General features: G+C 35.3%; 1 protein-coding gene across 1 annotated transcript; it reads left to right on the top strand.

Annotated features, from left to right (window-relative positions):
• The first annotated feature begins 813 nt into the window (after positions 1–813).
• On the top strand, positions 814–13,263 carry nkpd1 (NTPase, KAP family P-loop domain containing 1). Its single transcript, XM_022669533.2, has 5 exons — positions 814–1,043; positions 1,463–1,545; positions 3,753–3,881; positions 6,172–8,015; positions 12,986–13,263. The coding sequence occupies exons 2-5, from the start codon at positions 1,536–1,538 to the stop codon at positions 13,226–13,228; spliced, it is 2,226 nt and encodes a 741-aa protein (XP_022525254.2). The 5' UTR covers positions 814–1,043; positions 1,463–1,535; the 3' UTR covers positions 13,229–13,263.
• Positions 13,264–14,407: the final 1,144 nt, after the last annotated feature.

The following is a 14,407-nucleotide window of genomic DNA, read 5'->3' on the forward strand; positions in this document are numbered from 1 at the left end:
CAGTTAACAGCTGTGCACATCAGTTGTAAAGTTGTGAAGGTTTGGTTTCACACAGGCTTAAACCTAAACGCAACAAAATGAGCAATAATAAACCATGCGAGCAGTGTTGGCAGGTTCTGATAGATACTGAAAAAAAAAAAAAAAGTTTAATAATCAGTTCAAAGAGCTGAGTGGTCCAGCGGTCTAAAACGCTGATACTGTGAGCGAGAGGTCGCAGGTTCGAAGTCCCGCTCATGCAGCTTTACCATCAAGCTGCCGGCGCTCAGAGGGAGCACCATTGGCCCTGTTACCTCCGAGTGGGTAGATGGCGCTCTCTCCCCACATCACTCCTAGGGTGATGTCTGCAGCACAGGGCATCTGTGAGCTGATGTATTAGAACCGAGTCGCTGCGCTTTCCTCTGAGCGTTAGCGCTGTGATGCTGCTCTGCAATGCTACAGCATCAGCAGCAGCTCAAAAAGAAGCGGTGTCTGACTTCACATGTATCGGAGGAAGCATGTGTTAGTCTTCACCCTCCTGGTGTGTTGGGGCATTACTAGTGAGTGGGTTGGGTAATTGGCCATGTAAATTGAGGAGAAAATGGAAAAAAAATAATAATAATAATCATATCAAAGCTTTTGAAATATTTTTAGAACTAAAAATATATTGATATATTGGAATTATTGTCCAGCCCTTGTTACACACAGTGAACAGGAAATGCCCCAACATACTGGTTCTACCGGTTCACACGTGCTAGATACAGTTCAGTGTGTCAGAATTCACTTCACACTGTGAAGTTTTACAACAAGTCCAAAGTCCAACTTTCCATTCTCATTCCTACACTCCTACACTCGGGTCAGCTCTCGTTTTCATTTCTCTCTCTCTTTCTCTCTCTCTCTCTCTCTCTCTCTCTCTCTCTTTTTTTTTCTGTATTTATTTTTCTCCTCACATAAAGGCTCTGTCTCTTTTCTTTATGAAATATTGTGTAAGATGCGGTTTGGAGGCTCGGCTTACGAGTGATTTCGCTGTAAACTGAGGGATTACTCCGCGAATCGGTTTGTGAAAGGTGAGGTTTTTCTGTCCTTCATTTCCATATTTTTCATTTAAAGGGATCTAAAAAAAAAGAGATTTGATCAACACGTTTAATGTAAATACATTGAACAGCAAATTAAACACACACACGTTTTATTTGTGAATTCTCACTGTACATATATGTATATATTTGTCTCATTTAAAAGATTGAAGTATTCTTCATTGTAAACAATCTCATCGCAAATTGGCACAATAGCTGGGCTTGAAATGGATAAAATGAATGCGCTGCTCTGTGATATTGTGGCTCTATCTCTGGCTAATGGTGGAGACACTAAACAGGCATTCATGCATAACCTCATTTATAACAAACCGTATCCACAGACATCAAAACAAAAGCACAGCAAGCGTTTTCTCCCTGAAAATATAACCATTATATTTCTCTTTTTTCTTTAGGAGAGCTGGAGGAGGAGGGGGCTTGTTGGAGAGGTTCTGCTGGAGAGACAGGAGGGACTGAGGACAGATAATCATGGCAAAAGGTACAAAACATTAAATATGATTAATGATAAAACACAAAAAAAATGCACGGAAGAAAGGAAGCAGTACAAATGAAAGTGAAATACATTTTAAAAAATGGACTTGTATTGACTTGTATTGAAGAAAATCATTCCATACTAAATTATACTAAATTATAAATCTTAAAACCATCATTACAGCAAATATCCTCTAAATGCTTCTGCTCCTTCACTCGCCCACTCAATATGCACCTTACGCCACACTGGGACTGACCTCAGCCCATTACAGCCATTACATTCATTACATATATTCATTATATTTGTGTTAGATAAGGACTTTGCCCTGCAGCAGATTAGAGGAAGTAGCACGCTGCATTAAATGCAGAATATTGCACCACTATATACGTAGCTCAAAAAAAAAAATAATAATAATAATAAAAGAGCACTTAAAATGGTGAGTTTCTTTGATTTTACCAAATTGAAAACCTTGCACCAGGAGTACAGCAGCATAAAGTCATCCAAAAGCAGTGTGTAAGACTGGTGGAGGAGAGCATGATTAAACTGATTAAAAAACAGGGTTATTCCACCAAATATTGATTGATTCTTAACTCTTAAAACTACTTTATGAATATGAACTTGTTTTCTTTGCATTATTTGAGGTCTGAAAGATCTGCATCTTTTTTGTTATTTCAGCCATTTCTAATTTTCTGTAAATAAATGCTCTAAATGACAATATTTTTATTTGGAATTTGGAAGAAATGTTGTCTGTAGTTTATAGAATAAAACAACAATGTTCATTTTACTCAAACATAAACCTATAAAAAGCACAATCAGAGAAACTGATTCAGAAACTGAATTTTTTCTCTTTTTTTTAAATATTGAGACAGACATGCTTATAATAAGCAAATCAGTCTGCCAATGGAGAAAGCCATTTTTTCTTAGTAAGATTTCTAAAAATGAGCAATCTCAATGAAAAAGACTAAAATCAAGCAAAAGAAACATAATTTTGGCTTATATTTGGAATCGAGCATCATAATTACTTTTTTTTTTTTAGTACAAATTACGTACGTAAAAGAGTCTTTATTCTTTAATTATAAGTATATATAAGTATATACTAGTATTTTAATTAACACCACTAATACAACTGTTAACACTTTATTTTAAGGAACACAAATTAGGCGCTTATTAATGTCTTATTATTCGTTTAATAAAGCCTTAATTAGACATTTGTAAATGATTTAATTTCTACTTATCATCAGGCTTTATTCTGTGTTATTAAGTGTTATTGGTGATTAAATAGAGATCTGTGATTTTTAGTGTCTAGTTAGTAATGAGCAGAATCTCACTTTAGAATATGGTGCACATCTTGGTCTATTAGTGATTTATTAACCCCTTATTAACTCTTTTATAATCCAGCACAGACATAACCTTACTAAACTCACATAGATAAACTCAAACTGCTGCCAATTATAATAACACTAATAACATGTAGAATTAGCTAATGGTTAATAATGCTTAATAATCTGCTAAAAACAGGGCGCTAACATAACTTTTTATAGGGGCACTATAAGAACTAATACAGCTGTTATTAATCATTTCCACATAACAGAGCCCTAATTAAGCACCAATAACACTTACAACACAGAATAAAGATTAATAAGTGGTGAATAAAGCATTTACAAATGTCTAATTAAAGCTTTATTAAGCAAATAATATAAGACATGAATAAGAGCCTCATTTGTGTTCCTTAAAATAAAGTGTTACCATGTAAATATATTTATGATTATATTTCTTACATTAATTATTTTATTTTCTTTTTAATATCGTCTATAAAAACATGCGTCTTGAATATGTGTGTATATATATATATAAATATTTATTTATATATGTATATCTATATATATATTTTTATTTTTACTCTTGATAGAGGGGTGTGTGCAAAGTGTGTTGGGTTGGGTGTGTTATTTTGTGTCTATATGTTCCTGTTCTTTGGAAAAAAGGAAAAAACAATAAAAATATATATTTAAAAAAATGCCTCTTAAGAAGAACAAGTGCAATTAATCACAGTTAATCACAGTATACTGTTGTGATTAATCTGTTAAACAAAGTTTTTAATCGATTGATGCCACTAGTTTTGACCCCTGAGTTAAAGTGTGATGTTCCAGTTCCTCCTGCAGATCCTCCAACTTCCTGTAAGAGTTTTTTTTATTTAATTGTATTTTTTTTTACAGATCTGTACTCAGAGAATATCTACGCCTACGCTCTATCCAAAACCCTGACTAAAGTGCACCCCCCTCTGACCGTGGGCCTGTACTCATCCTGCCACAGCAAGATTAAGATGATCCTCAAGAACATTGAAGGTATGTTCTCTTATTTTGGAATGTGATTATTTATGATTATTGATCAATCTGTTCATTTAATGTCTTACCTTTTATACCTTTTAAAAAGGGGTGTGGTCACTGTGATCTAGTCGTCAGGTGACAGAAAAACACAGGTTTGTAGTGGCACTAAATGTACCTTTATTAAACATACTCTCACCCAATGGGGAAAGAAAAGCGGCATCATAAAATATACTGTAGCTGCAAATAAAAAATAAAAAATAAAATTAACTGGAAATAAAAATTATTCTGGTGCAGAATATGTTTCACAATATTTTTCAAAATTATTATTTTTGTGAAAAAACGAAAATAAACACAAGTTTCACATCATCTCCAAGCTTTTTTACACTGCTCCAAATGTTCTGTTTTAGTTGAGTTTTTCTTTTATCTTAGTGTTTATTTTAATTATTTAGTTTTTTTTTTTATGTTTTACCATTTAGCCCTTTTATTTTATTTATTTTATTTTATTAATTTCATCTTTTTATTTGGTTTCTTACTGCCTTTACCTTTGGCCTTGTATTTTTTTTTCATTTATTTTCTTCCTTTTATTTATTATTATTATTATTATTATTATTATTATTATTATTATTATTATTATTATTATTATTATTATTATTATTATTATTATTATTATTTATTTTAGTTCCATCATTTAAATTTTATAATTGTGGTTATTTTAGTCCTTTATTTTTTAACTGTGTTTATATTTTATTATTCTAATTATTTATCTCTCTCTTTTATTGCTCTACATTTTAGCCTGTTTGCATATCCTTTTATTTTTTCAAAATTTTTAATTTCTTAATTAAATTTTACATTGTTTGCTTGTTTTTATTATTTAAACTTAATGTTCAATAGCTTTAACTCTATGTAAGTTCGGCTACATTGAAAATAATGGTTACCCTCAATGTATTTACCAAGTTAAAATAAAGGTTGATTGATTGATTGATTGTATTGATTGTTTTTTTTGGTGACGATACCAACCACAGATTATCTTTCAGTACGTTCAGTCGATCTGTGTGTTACTGATGATGAAGAGCAGGGATAGATGCCACTAATAAACTTGCTGATGCATCATCGTGCAGTGCTTCTGTAATGTTCTGCATCATTTTTTAAGTTGAAATATATTCTTTTCAAATTTCTTTTACCCCTAAATTTTATCTGATTGTCTCTCAGGAATGGATAAGCAGAGAAATATCAGCCAATCAAATAACTTATCACATAATTAAGGCAGTAATTAGCCAATCAATATTTCCATCTCCAGTAATATAGAGAACTTCAAGAATGCCAGTCAGATATTATAATTTAAAGAAAGTATAGAATCATTTACTGTAAAATACAGAATTTCTCAAATTAACCCTAGTTAGTGAATATGTTTAATACCATGTACTTGGATTTATATCTGATAACACTGTAGTGCAGGGTGACGCCATAATGCCCTTGTAAAGTCTTATCAGGTCATTAGTTGGTTTAAGTGGTGGCTAATTATTACATTATTAATAAGTAACAAGGGTTAATTAGGCATTACACTGGTCATTCTAGAATTAGGGGTCATTTTTATATTTTATATATTTTTTTGTTTGTGTTTATTACCAGTTATAAAACCAGTAGCATAGCATATATGTTTTCTGTAGAGCATGTAATTTGATCATATTAAAAATTGTAAAAGTTTTACACCTGTATAAAACTGCCTAAAATACCAATACAAAACATACAGCAGACTTAATTTATTTAAACCTAAACTCTATACTACATTCTTTGATTTTATATATATTTATATATATATATATATATATATATATATATATATATATTTTAATCTTTAGATGTAGAACTAATCATTTGTACAATATTTTTTTTAGTAAATTGTTTATTGGGTTTTTAAAAGGATGAAACATGGGTTAAACAGCATAGATATCAATAAACACAGTGTATAAAACAAAATATATTATACAAAAGCCCTTCAAGAGTAAAGGGAAAAAAGGAAAAAGGGGAGGGAGGAGGAAATATATATATAAAAAAAACATTGACATATTTATTTAGAGTACAATTTTACAATTTGTCTGATATTCTACAAGCAGCCAACGCAAAGTATATTCTATGGTGGACATATAGTGGGGTATTTAAGCTTTTCTATGAATAAAAAAATGGGTCCCACGTTTTATTAGCATTTCTTAGCAGAGCCATTCATCGAGCACCTAATTTTATTTGTACAATTCATTATGTCGATTATTATGTCCTCACATGTCATCATACGTCTCCTTTTTTTCTCCAGGTCACATGAACGACGAGGCTCAAAGAAGAGAGAAGCAAGAACAGAAATCCAAGCCTCGGCCGGCGATGGCCTCTTTTGGAAACATGCTTTCGCTAATCTCTCGTCTCCTGTTCTATCGGCCCGTGTGGACAGAACAGAACCAGAACAGAGAATGCGTCCGCTACGTCTTCGTGAAGTTCAGCGCCTGGCATTTCGCTGGTAGCGATCTGCTCTGGGCTGGACTGGTGATGCACTTGTGGCAGACTCTTCAGGATAGCTTCGGCAAACTTGAACTCGGACTCTACAGAGTAGCTCAGTTTGACAAAGACGAGGACAGAAAGAAAAAGAAGATTGAAGACGTCAACCAGAACTGGAGATCTAAGAAGGTCCTGTGCATCCCGCTGTGGATCCTGGTCTTGGTGACACTGGTTGTGTCTCTTTTCGTGCTGGTGCCGATTATTATTCTTGGGTTCTCTGGAAAAAAACAAGGGGAACAAGGAGAAGATAAAGAACAGGAAGACTCAAGCGAGAGCAACGGGTACGGAGTTCTGGAAGGTTTTGCTATCGCAGCTCTTGGAGTTCCAGCAGCTGGAGCTGTGAGGTTCACCATCATGTTGGGGAAGAACCTCATCTTCAATCAGGACTTCAATATCAGGAGACGATTGGACAACCAGAAAATCAGCGAACAGCTGGGACTGATGCATGAGGTCCGAAAAGAGATAAGACTGCTCTCTCGTTTTATCCACTTCATGGAGATCTTTGAGAGACGCAAGATCAAAGTGGTGCTGGAGATCACCAATTTGGACCGTTGCACTCCTGAGAAAATCGTTGGGGTCTTGGACGCCATCAATATACTTCTATCAGATGAAGAAAGCCCATTTATATCGTTAATTGCAGTGGATCCAGAGGTACTTGCTCAACAGGTAGACCAGGCAAAGGGTTGCTTCACCAAAAAGGACAGAGCTTATGGTTTCTTGGACCGAATAATCACACTACCCTTCACCATTCCACCGTTGTGCGATACGTCGAAGTGCAAAGTCTTCCGGAAAATCGTTTGCGGTCAGTCTGAGTCCACAGTTGACTCACAGGGTATTGAGGTTGAAAGATATTGCGAATCTGAGACATCGCTTTCTATAGATGATGTTGATTCTTCAATCAGCACCAGTCTCATCAAAGGTCAATCCACTGCTCTGATTGCAAAACAAAATAAGCCAGAAACCCTGAAACCGTTCATATTTCACGAGACGGAAGTAGAACGGCTAATCCAGGCTGCGTTTGAGAGCATCTTCTTAAGTACCGAAACAAGGCTTCACACCTACATCTCTGAAAACACCGTGTCCATGAGGAGAGTCATCAACTCCATCAGGGTGACCATTGTGGTCATGGAGGCTCTGAAGGTCGAGGTTCCTTCACCTGAAAGAACTGCAGCCTGGGTGGTGCTGGTGGACCGCTGGCCCTGTAGACTGAGCTGGATCCTCCAGTGCGTGGAAGACGAAGAGCAGATCCTGAAGATCCAAGAAAACAAGGTTGGAACGCCAACCGCTTTTGACCCCACTAAATCCCTATGGAGTGTTTTCAGTGAGCACCGGGTGGAGCTCCATGTGATTGGGGATGAGGTGGAGCGCTTCTTGGAAAGAGATGATGATCCCGAGCTCTTTGAGATGTTCCTCAAAAACGACTTTAAATTCACAGTTGGAGAGATGACTACGTTTAAGTTATATACAGTAAATCTGGACTATTCCATCAAGAACGAATTGGCCAAGATTAGAGGAAGCAAGAGGGTGAAAGGAACTGGGAGGAGTTTCTTCAACACTTTGTCTCCAAAGACTGTGATTAACATGAGTGTAGAGGATATCTGCACAGAGGTCAGTACATTTACATTTTACACAAAAATTACATTTTTTTACAAAAGACAGGGTTCATACACCTTTTACAAGCTAAAATTCAAGCACTTTTCAAGCACTTTCTAAGTACATTTTTAAGTTTTCCAGCACCTTTCAGCTGTGGTAAATTAATGATATTGGTGATCTCAAAACTGCGATTCAGCGATAATCAATATATCGCAAAACTATTCTCCACACTTCACAGTGACTATGCTACTGAGAAACAAAATACTTCTAAGTAAGTCAATAGCAGTAATTATGGATTTTTTGGTGTCAGTTTACACAATTTAAATACCAATGTTCTTCACCACGTGTTTACCCTATTTATTTAATTACTGTTACAGTTACTGTAATATGTTAAATTTGGGGGGTGAGTTGAGAACATTTATACATACTACATATACTCAGAATTATTGATTTGCTTTTTGTCACACTGCAAAAGATGGTATTATGTTTATGTGAACACAATCAGAATTGTGTTTGGTAATTGCAGAAGGAGAAGAAAATAAATCAAAAGTTTTATGATTCAAAATATATCACCTGTCTGTAGATTTTACTTGCTATCCAACTTGATTAGGTCAATAATGAAACTTAGACACAAAAGATCATTAGGCAAAAGAATTTCAATCATTTTTTAACTGAAAATGTAGAGGTGGGTAACCCAGGTCCAGAAAGTAAAAATCCAACCCAGGGCTTTGTACCATTACATTGCATTATATTACATTACATTACATTTGCCAGAGGCTTTTGTCCAAAGCGATTTACAATAGTGAAGTACAAAATAAATAGAAGTTTAAGGTAAAACATCTTTAGATAGGGCTTAAAGGAGGTCAAATGGACATAATGGGATAGAGGTGTGAAGGAGGGGAAGAAGGAAATGGGGTTAGAAGTAGTTAGTGTGTTAGGGGTGTTAGGAGAGTAAGTGCTCTTTGAAGAGCTCTGTCTTCAGGAGTTCATTAAAGATAGTGAGAGATTCTCCTGATCTGGTAGTAGAAGGTAGTTAGTTAGAGGTGTTAGGAGAGTAAGTGCTCTTTGAAGAGCTCTGTCTTCAGGAGTTCATTAAAGATAGTGAGAGATTCTCCTGATCTGGTAGTAGAAGGTAGTTAGTTAGAGGTGTTAGGAGAGTAAGTGCTCTTTGAAGAGCTCTGTCTTCAGGAGTTCATTAAAGATAGTGAGAGATTCTCCTGATCTGGTAGTAGAAGGTAGTTTGTTTAGAGGTGTTAGGAGAGTAAGTGCTCTTTGAAGAGCTCTGTCTTCAGGAGTTTATTAAAGATAGTGAGAGATTCTCCTGATCTGGTAGTGGAAGGTAGTTTGTTCCACCATTGGGGAACTCTGTATGGATTGCTTTGTGTGAATGTTTGTTTGGTAAAGTGAGGCGACGTTCATTGGAGGAGCGCAGCAGCTGGGAGGTAGCGTAAGCCTTCAGGAGTAAATGCAGGTAGGAAGGAGCTGTTCTGTCATCACCTTGTAGGCGAGAGTCGATGCTTATAGAGAGTCGATGCCTCTCTCTCACCTTGTCGGTGAGAGAGAGAGAGAGACGATGCTTATAGAGAGGTTGTGTTGAAAAGATGGTTTTGCTGGTATAACCAGAAGTTCAGTCTTTAAGAGATTTAGATGAAGGTGATGCTCCTTCATCCATGAGGATATGTCTGAGAGACACTGCGGTACCAACCCCCTGAGTGGCTCTGCTGCAAATAAAAAAAATCCTGAGTTGGATTTTTACTTTCTGGACCTAATGATTTAGTTTTTTTCCCAGGTGAATTGTACAATCTGTCATCACATCTTACAGTCATCTTTTGCTTGAGTGTTACAATCGTGTAAAAAAGTAACAAAAATGTAATTAAAAATGTATATATTTTAGAATTAAACATACGCTAGGGTAGCAAGGTTTGGCACGTTAGCAGACCTCGACAGAACACCGGCACTGTTAATGCAGCGTCAGCGTTCTCCCATCAAACAGTGCTGGTTCCTTGTGAGCTGACTTCTCTTGGATTAAGAGAAAGAACCGGACTTTGTAGTGGAGGCGCGAGCAAAGCTTTTTTATTTTGCGATCTGCAGTCTTTTTCTTTGTAACTGTTTTTTTTTTTTCTTACTTTTTTTACTTAGTTTTTACTGTAATTACATCTGGTATTTACATCTGAATTTGATACACAGTTTATAAAATAACACCTACACATTTTGTTCTTGTGAGAAAAATATTGGAACAGATAAACTTAACCCTTTTAGATCTGATTTGAAAATATAATAATGATGTCTGTATGATTGATGAATGATGAATCTGTAATGCACAAAATGGAAGACTCTAATATTCTAATTCAAACTCTATATAAAATCAAAACCAATTATATAAAATATTCTATTTATTTTTAAAAACGCTCTTAATCATTGCTGTTCTTTTTCCAGTGCATTAAGCTGTACTGAGCTACTTATTGTTTTATTTGCTTGTTTTTTTGGCTGGTTCGTGATCTATTCTAAAGGACAACATGGTCTTAATTACTGTTATATGCAACTAAAGTAAATACATAATGCCCATTTTAATAAATGCAGGGTCTGAAAGAGTTACAATATATAAAAGTGAATAAGACTTAATATTTAGTTGTAAATCCATTGATTGCAATAACTGCATTGAGCCTTCTCCAGGCTTTTACTGCAGCCTCTTTTAGTTGGTGTTTGTTTTGGGGAGGTTACTCCCTTCAGTCTCCCCTTTAGCAGGTGAAGTGCATGCTCTATAGGGTTTAGGTTTAAGGAAGGTCTAAAATCCTTCACATATTGCCCCTGATGAACTCATTCATAGTTTGTTTCGGTAGTTTTGTTTGGTCATTATATTGCATCTACCAATCAGTTAGATTGCATCTGTCTTTAAATTCACTCATAAAAGGTTTCTGTACATTTTATTATAGTTTTTTTTTTATAGAAGAGTATTGAACAATGCAAGCCTAAGCCATGATACTACCTCCACCATGTTTTACAGATGAGCTAGTGTGTTTGAGATCATAAAAAGAGCATTTTTTGTTCTGCAAACTTGAGTCGTTCCATCACACTGGTAAAGGTTAATCTTTGTCCCATCAGTTTATAGTCAGTCCACAGGCCTTGCTCAATACTTCTTGAAAGATTCCAACCTGGTTTTCATATTTACCTCAATAATAGTGATTATCATCTTCTGGTGAAGCCTCTGTACTTTTGTGAATAGTAGATTGTGATATCTTCACTCCTGACCTCTGGAGGTTAGTGCTGAAGTCACTAACAGTAGTTTTAGGCACTTACAGTGTTTCTGTCATTAACTAAGGTGGTTTTCCTTGATTTGTTACTTAGCACACGAGTGACGACTTTCTTCTTCAAGACATTACAAACCGTTGAACAGGCTGTAGCCAATATTTGAACAATCCATGTATCAGGACACACCTGGGTGTCACACGTGCCAATACTTTTGCTCACAAGAAAATTAGGTGCATTTAGATAAATAATGCTATCTTCTGAACTGTGTATCAGATCCAGATGTAAATGCCCGGAAACGTTGATCTTTTGTCCCATATTTTAGTGTCATACACTTAATACATCACTACATCTACAGAACATGACCACTTTTTATCCCTGCTTCCAGAAAATAAATGTTTTCCTACTTAAACTGTATTTGACAGTAATATAACAGATTAACAACAGTAGTTTTGTGAAAAATAACATTTAAAATGTTGCTACTCAATTTTACAGTTTGTTTTGTTAGAGAGAGAGAGATCTTTACTAAGAGACTACTGCAAAACACTATTGGAAAAACATTTTTTGATGTAAAGATAGACTCTGATTTACCACACCTGCCAATAATATGATGAGTATATATAACTATAAATAATAATAGACTCTTTAAGGAGAGATTTTTGACATATGTTAGTGAACACAGTGATGTAAAATCACTACCATTTGTATGAATAGTATTTCAATTTATTATATTAGTGTTTTACTGAGCTAATAATGTCACGCATTCGAGACACAAAACAGACTTTTTGCAATTTTGCAACTTGCAAATCCAAAACACACAGTTTGTTAATAAAGAGGACTAGGCTTACAGGAGTAGTTAGGGACAAACAGTGTTAGTAACAATATGGCAGCAAATATAAACAATATACCAGAGAGTAGTCAGGTGAAAACAGGGTCATACATGGAAAACCCAGCAAAGAGAGGGCTAAGGCAAAAGAGGAGTCAAAAGTACAAAAATATAGGTCGGCAAAAGAATACACAATAAAAAGGGCAAGGCAAAAATCTGGAGTCAATACACAAAAACAAGTCAGTAATAAAAGGCAATAAACAGAGGAAACATGTCATGGAAGAGCTAGATAACTAGATCCAATATGTGGCGAGGGACATAGAAAACATAGAGGTGTTTATAAAAGAGAGGCCAGGTGCAAACAATCAGTAACTGGGGGAGCGGGAACAGCATATTGTCACATATTCAGCAGGGAAGTCAGGAAAGTCTGATTTGTGAGAGCATGCTGGGAATTGGAGTCTTTGAGACAGCATCTGGACGGACAAATAAACACTAATAAATAGGGTGCTTTTAAACTTTTATACAGTACTGTATTTTAAGCAGGTTAAGAATTTATATTATTAATAATTACAGTATGATGCACAATATATATATATATATATATATATATATATATATATATATATATATATATATATATATATTGCACAATATATATATATATATATATATATATTCTTGACATAGAAGAAGAAGGTGAGAAGGTCAGGTTTTGCACTAAAGGTCATGAGTTAATTTTAGACAGAGAGTTTATTCATTAACAGCAGTAAGTAAGAAGTGATTTCAGTGTAAAGTTCACAGTGCATTAGCAGTACAGTAGCAGATAATAATAAACTCTACAGCGTGCATTAAATATAATATATATTGATGATTTGTGGTGCTGATGTTCTCTTTTATATATTTCTCTCCACAGTTATCCAGGATGAATCTCCAGGAGAAGTACTCAGAGATTGTGAGGATGAATCATATTAATGGTCAGGCTCTGCTCCTCAGTGACCCCTCTGATCTGAGAGAGGTCATGCAGATGACCCTCGGGGAATGGACAGCTTTTAAGACTCGCTTCCTTGGGGTCATGTCGTCCGGTCGTAGGAACCAAACCAAACCATCACCAGTGATCTCAAAACCTAATCTGATCGTGTGCTCCTCTGCTCGGTAAAATAAAGCTCTGGAAAAAATGAAGAGATCACTTCAGTTTCTGAATCAGTTTCTCTGGTTTGGATATTTACAGGTTTATGTTTGAGTAAAATGAACACTGTTGTTTTATTCTATAAACTACAGACAACATTTCTCTCAAATTCCAAATAAAAATATTGTCATTTAGAGCATTTATTTGCAGAAAATGATAAAATGACGAAAAAAGATGCCGAGCTTTCAGACCTCAAATAATGCAAAGAAAACAAAAAAAGTTCCTATTCATAAAGTTTTAAGAGTTCAGAAATCAATATATTGGCATCATGTTCTCCTCCACCAGTCTCACACACTGCTTTTGGATAACTTTATGCTGCTTTACTCCTGCTGCAAAAAGTCAAGCAGCTTGGTGGTTCCACTTGATTATATTCCAGAGGTTTACAATTAGGTAAAATCAAAGAACCCCTCATTTTTAAGTGCTCTCTTATTTTGTTTTCCAAAGCTGTATAAACCTAACCTCCTTCATTATTTAGTGTATTTAAGTGTATTTAACTTTTAACTTTGAATAGGCTCTAGATCTGTCAACCATACACAGTGCAGCTTGATTTAGGGCGTGTCAGTGTGTCAGGCTTTGTTATCATAATGACAGGAAAAGTACACCTTGCATGTCTCAAAACATGCGAAAGGCATATACTAATAATTTTAGTTAATCACTGATGGATTTTGGGTGTAATGTAAAATAAACTAATCAGCGTGTCACTTGCCATCCCTTTGAGTCTGACGGATTTCTATTTTACAATCTGAGCTTGAACAACTTTATCTTGGTCTAGTCACACCACAGGACATGGTTTAATAATACAGGCTCTTGGACTGCTTGCTTTATGTGAGCTATCTTGTGCATCAGCTTTAGAATGGAATGCAACCATGCAGACAGAGTTGATGCAGTATGCTGCATATTTTCTAAGTTCTAGCAAGCAGACCTCCCACTTTTTCAACCTCTGCAGCAATACTGGTAGCACTTATGCATCTATTTTTAAAGCCAACCTCTGGATAAGATATTGAACATGTGGACTCAACTTCTTTGGTCGACCCTGGTGAGACCTGTTTCCTTGGCCATCATTTCTGTAGCTTAGTTTTAGGGTGTTCTGAACTTTTTAAAACGTAGAAGCAACAATTCTTTTCATGACATTGCCAGAGAGTTCTTTGC

This window comes from Astyanax mexicanus, chromosome 16 (assembly GCF_023375975.1).
Source record: "Astyanax mexicanus isolate ESR-SI-001 chromosome 16, AstMex3_surface, whole genome shotgun sequence".
Taxonomy (NCBI): Eukaryota; Metazoa; Chordata; class Actinopteri; order Characiformes; family Acestrorhamphidae; genus Astyanax; species Astyanax mexicanus.

What these genes read in the sequence shown, in the direction of transcription:
- nkpd1 (XM_022669533.2), top strand. An exon ending in GATCCTCAAGAACATTGAAG is followed by an intron (nt 3,882 to 6,171) that starts GTATGTTCTCTT and finishes TTTTTTCTCCAG; the next exon opens with GTCACATGAACGACGAGGCT. An exon ending in TAGAGGATATCTGCACAGAG is followed by an intron (nt 8,016 to 12,985) that starts GTCAGTACATTT and finishes TTCTCTCCACAG; the next exon opens with TTATCCAGGATGAATCTCCA.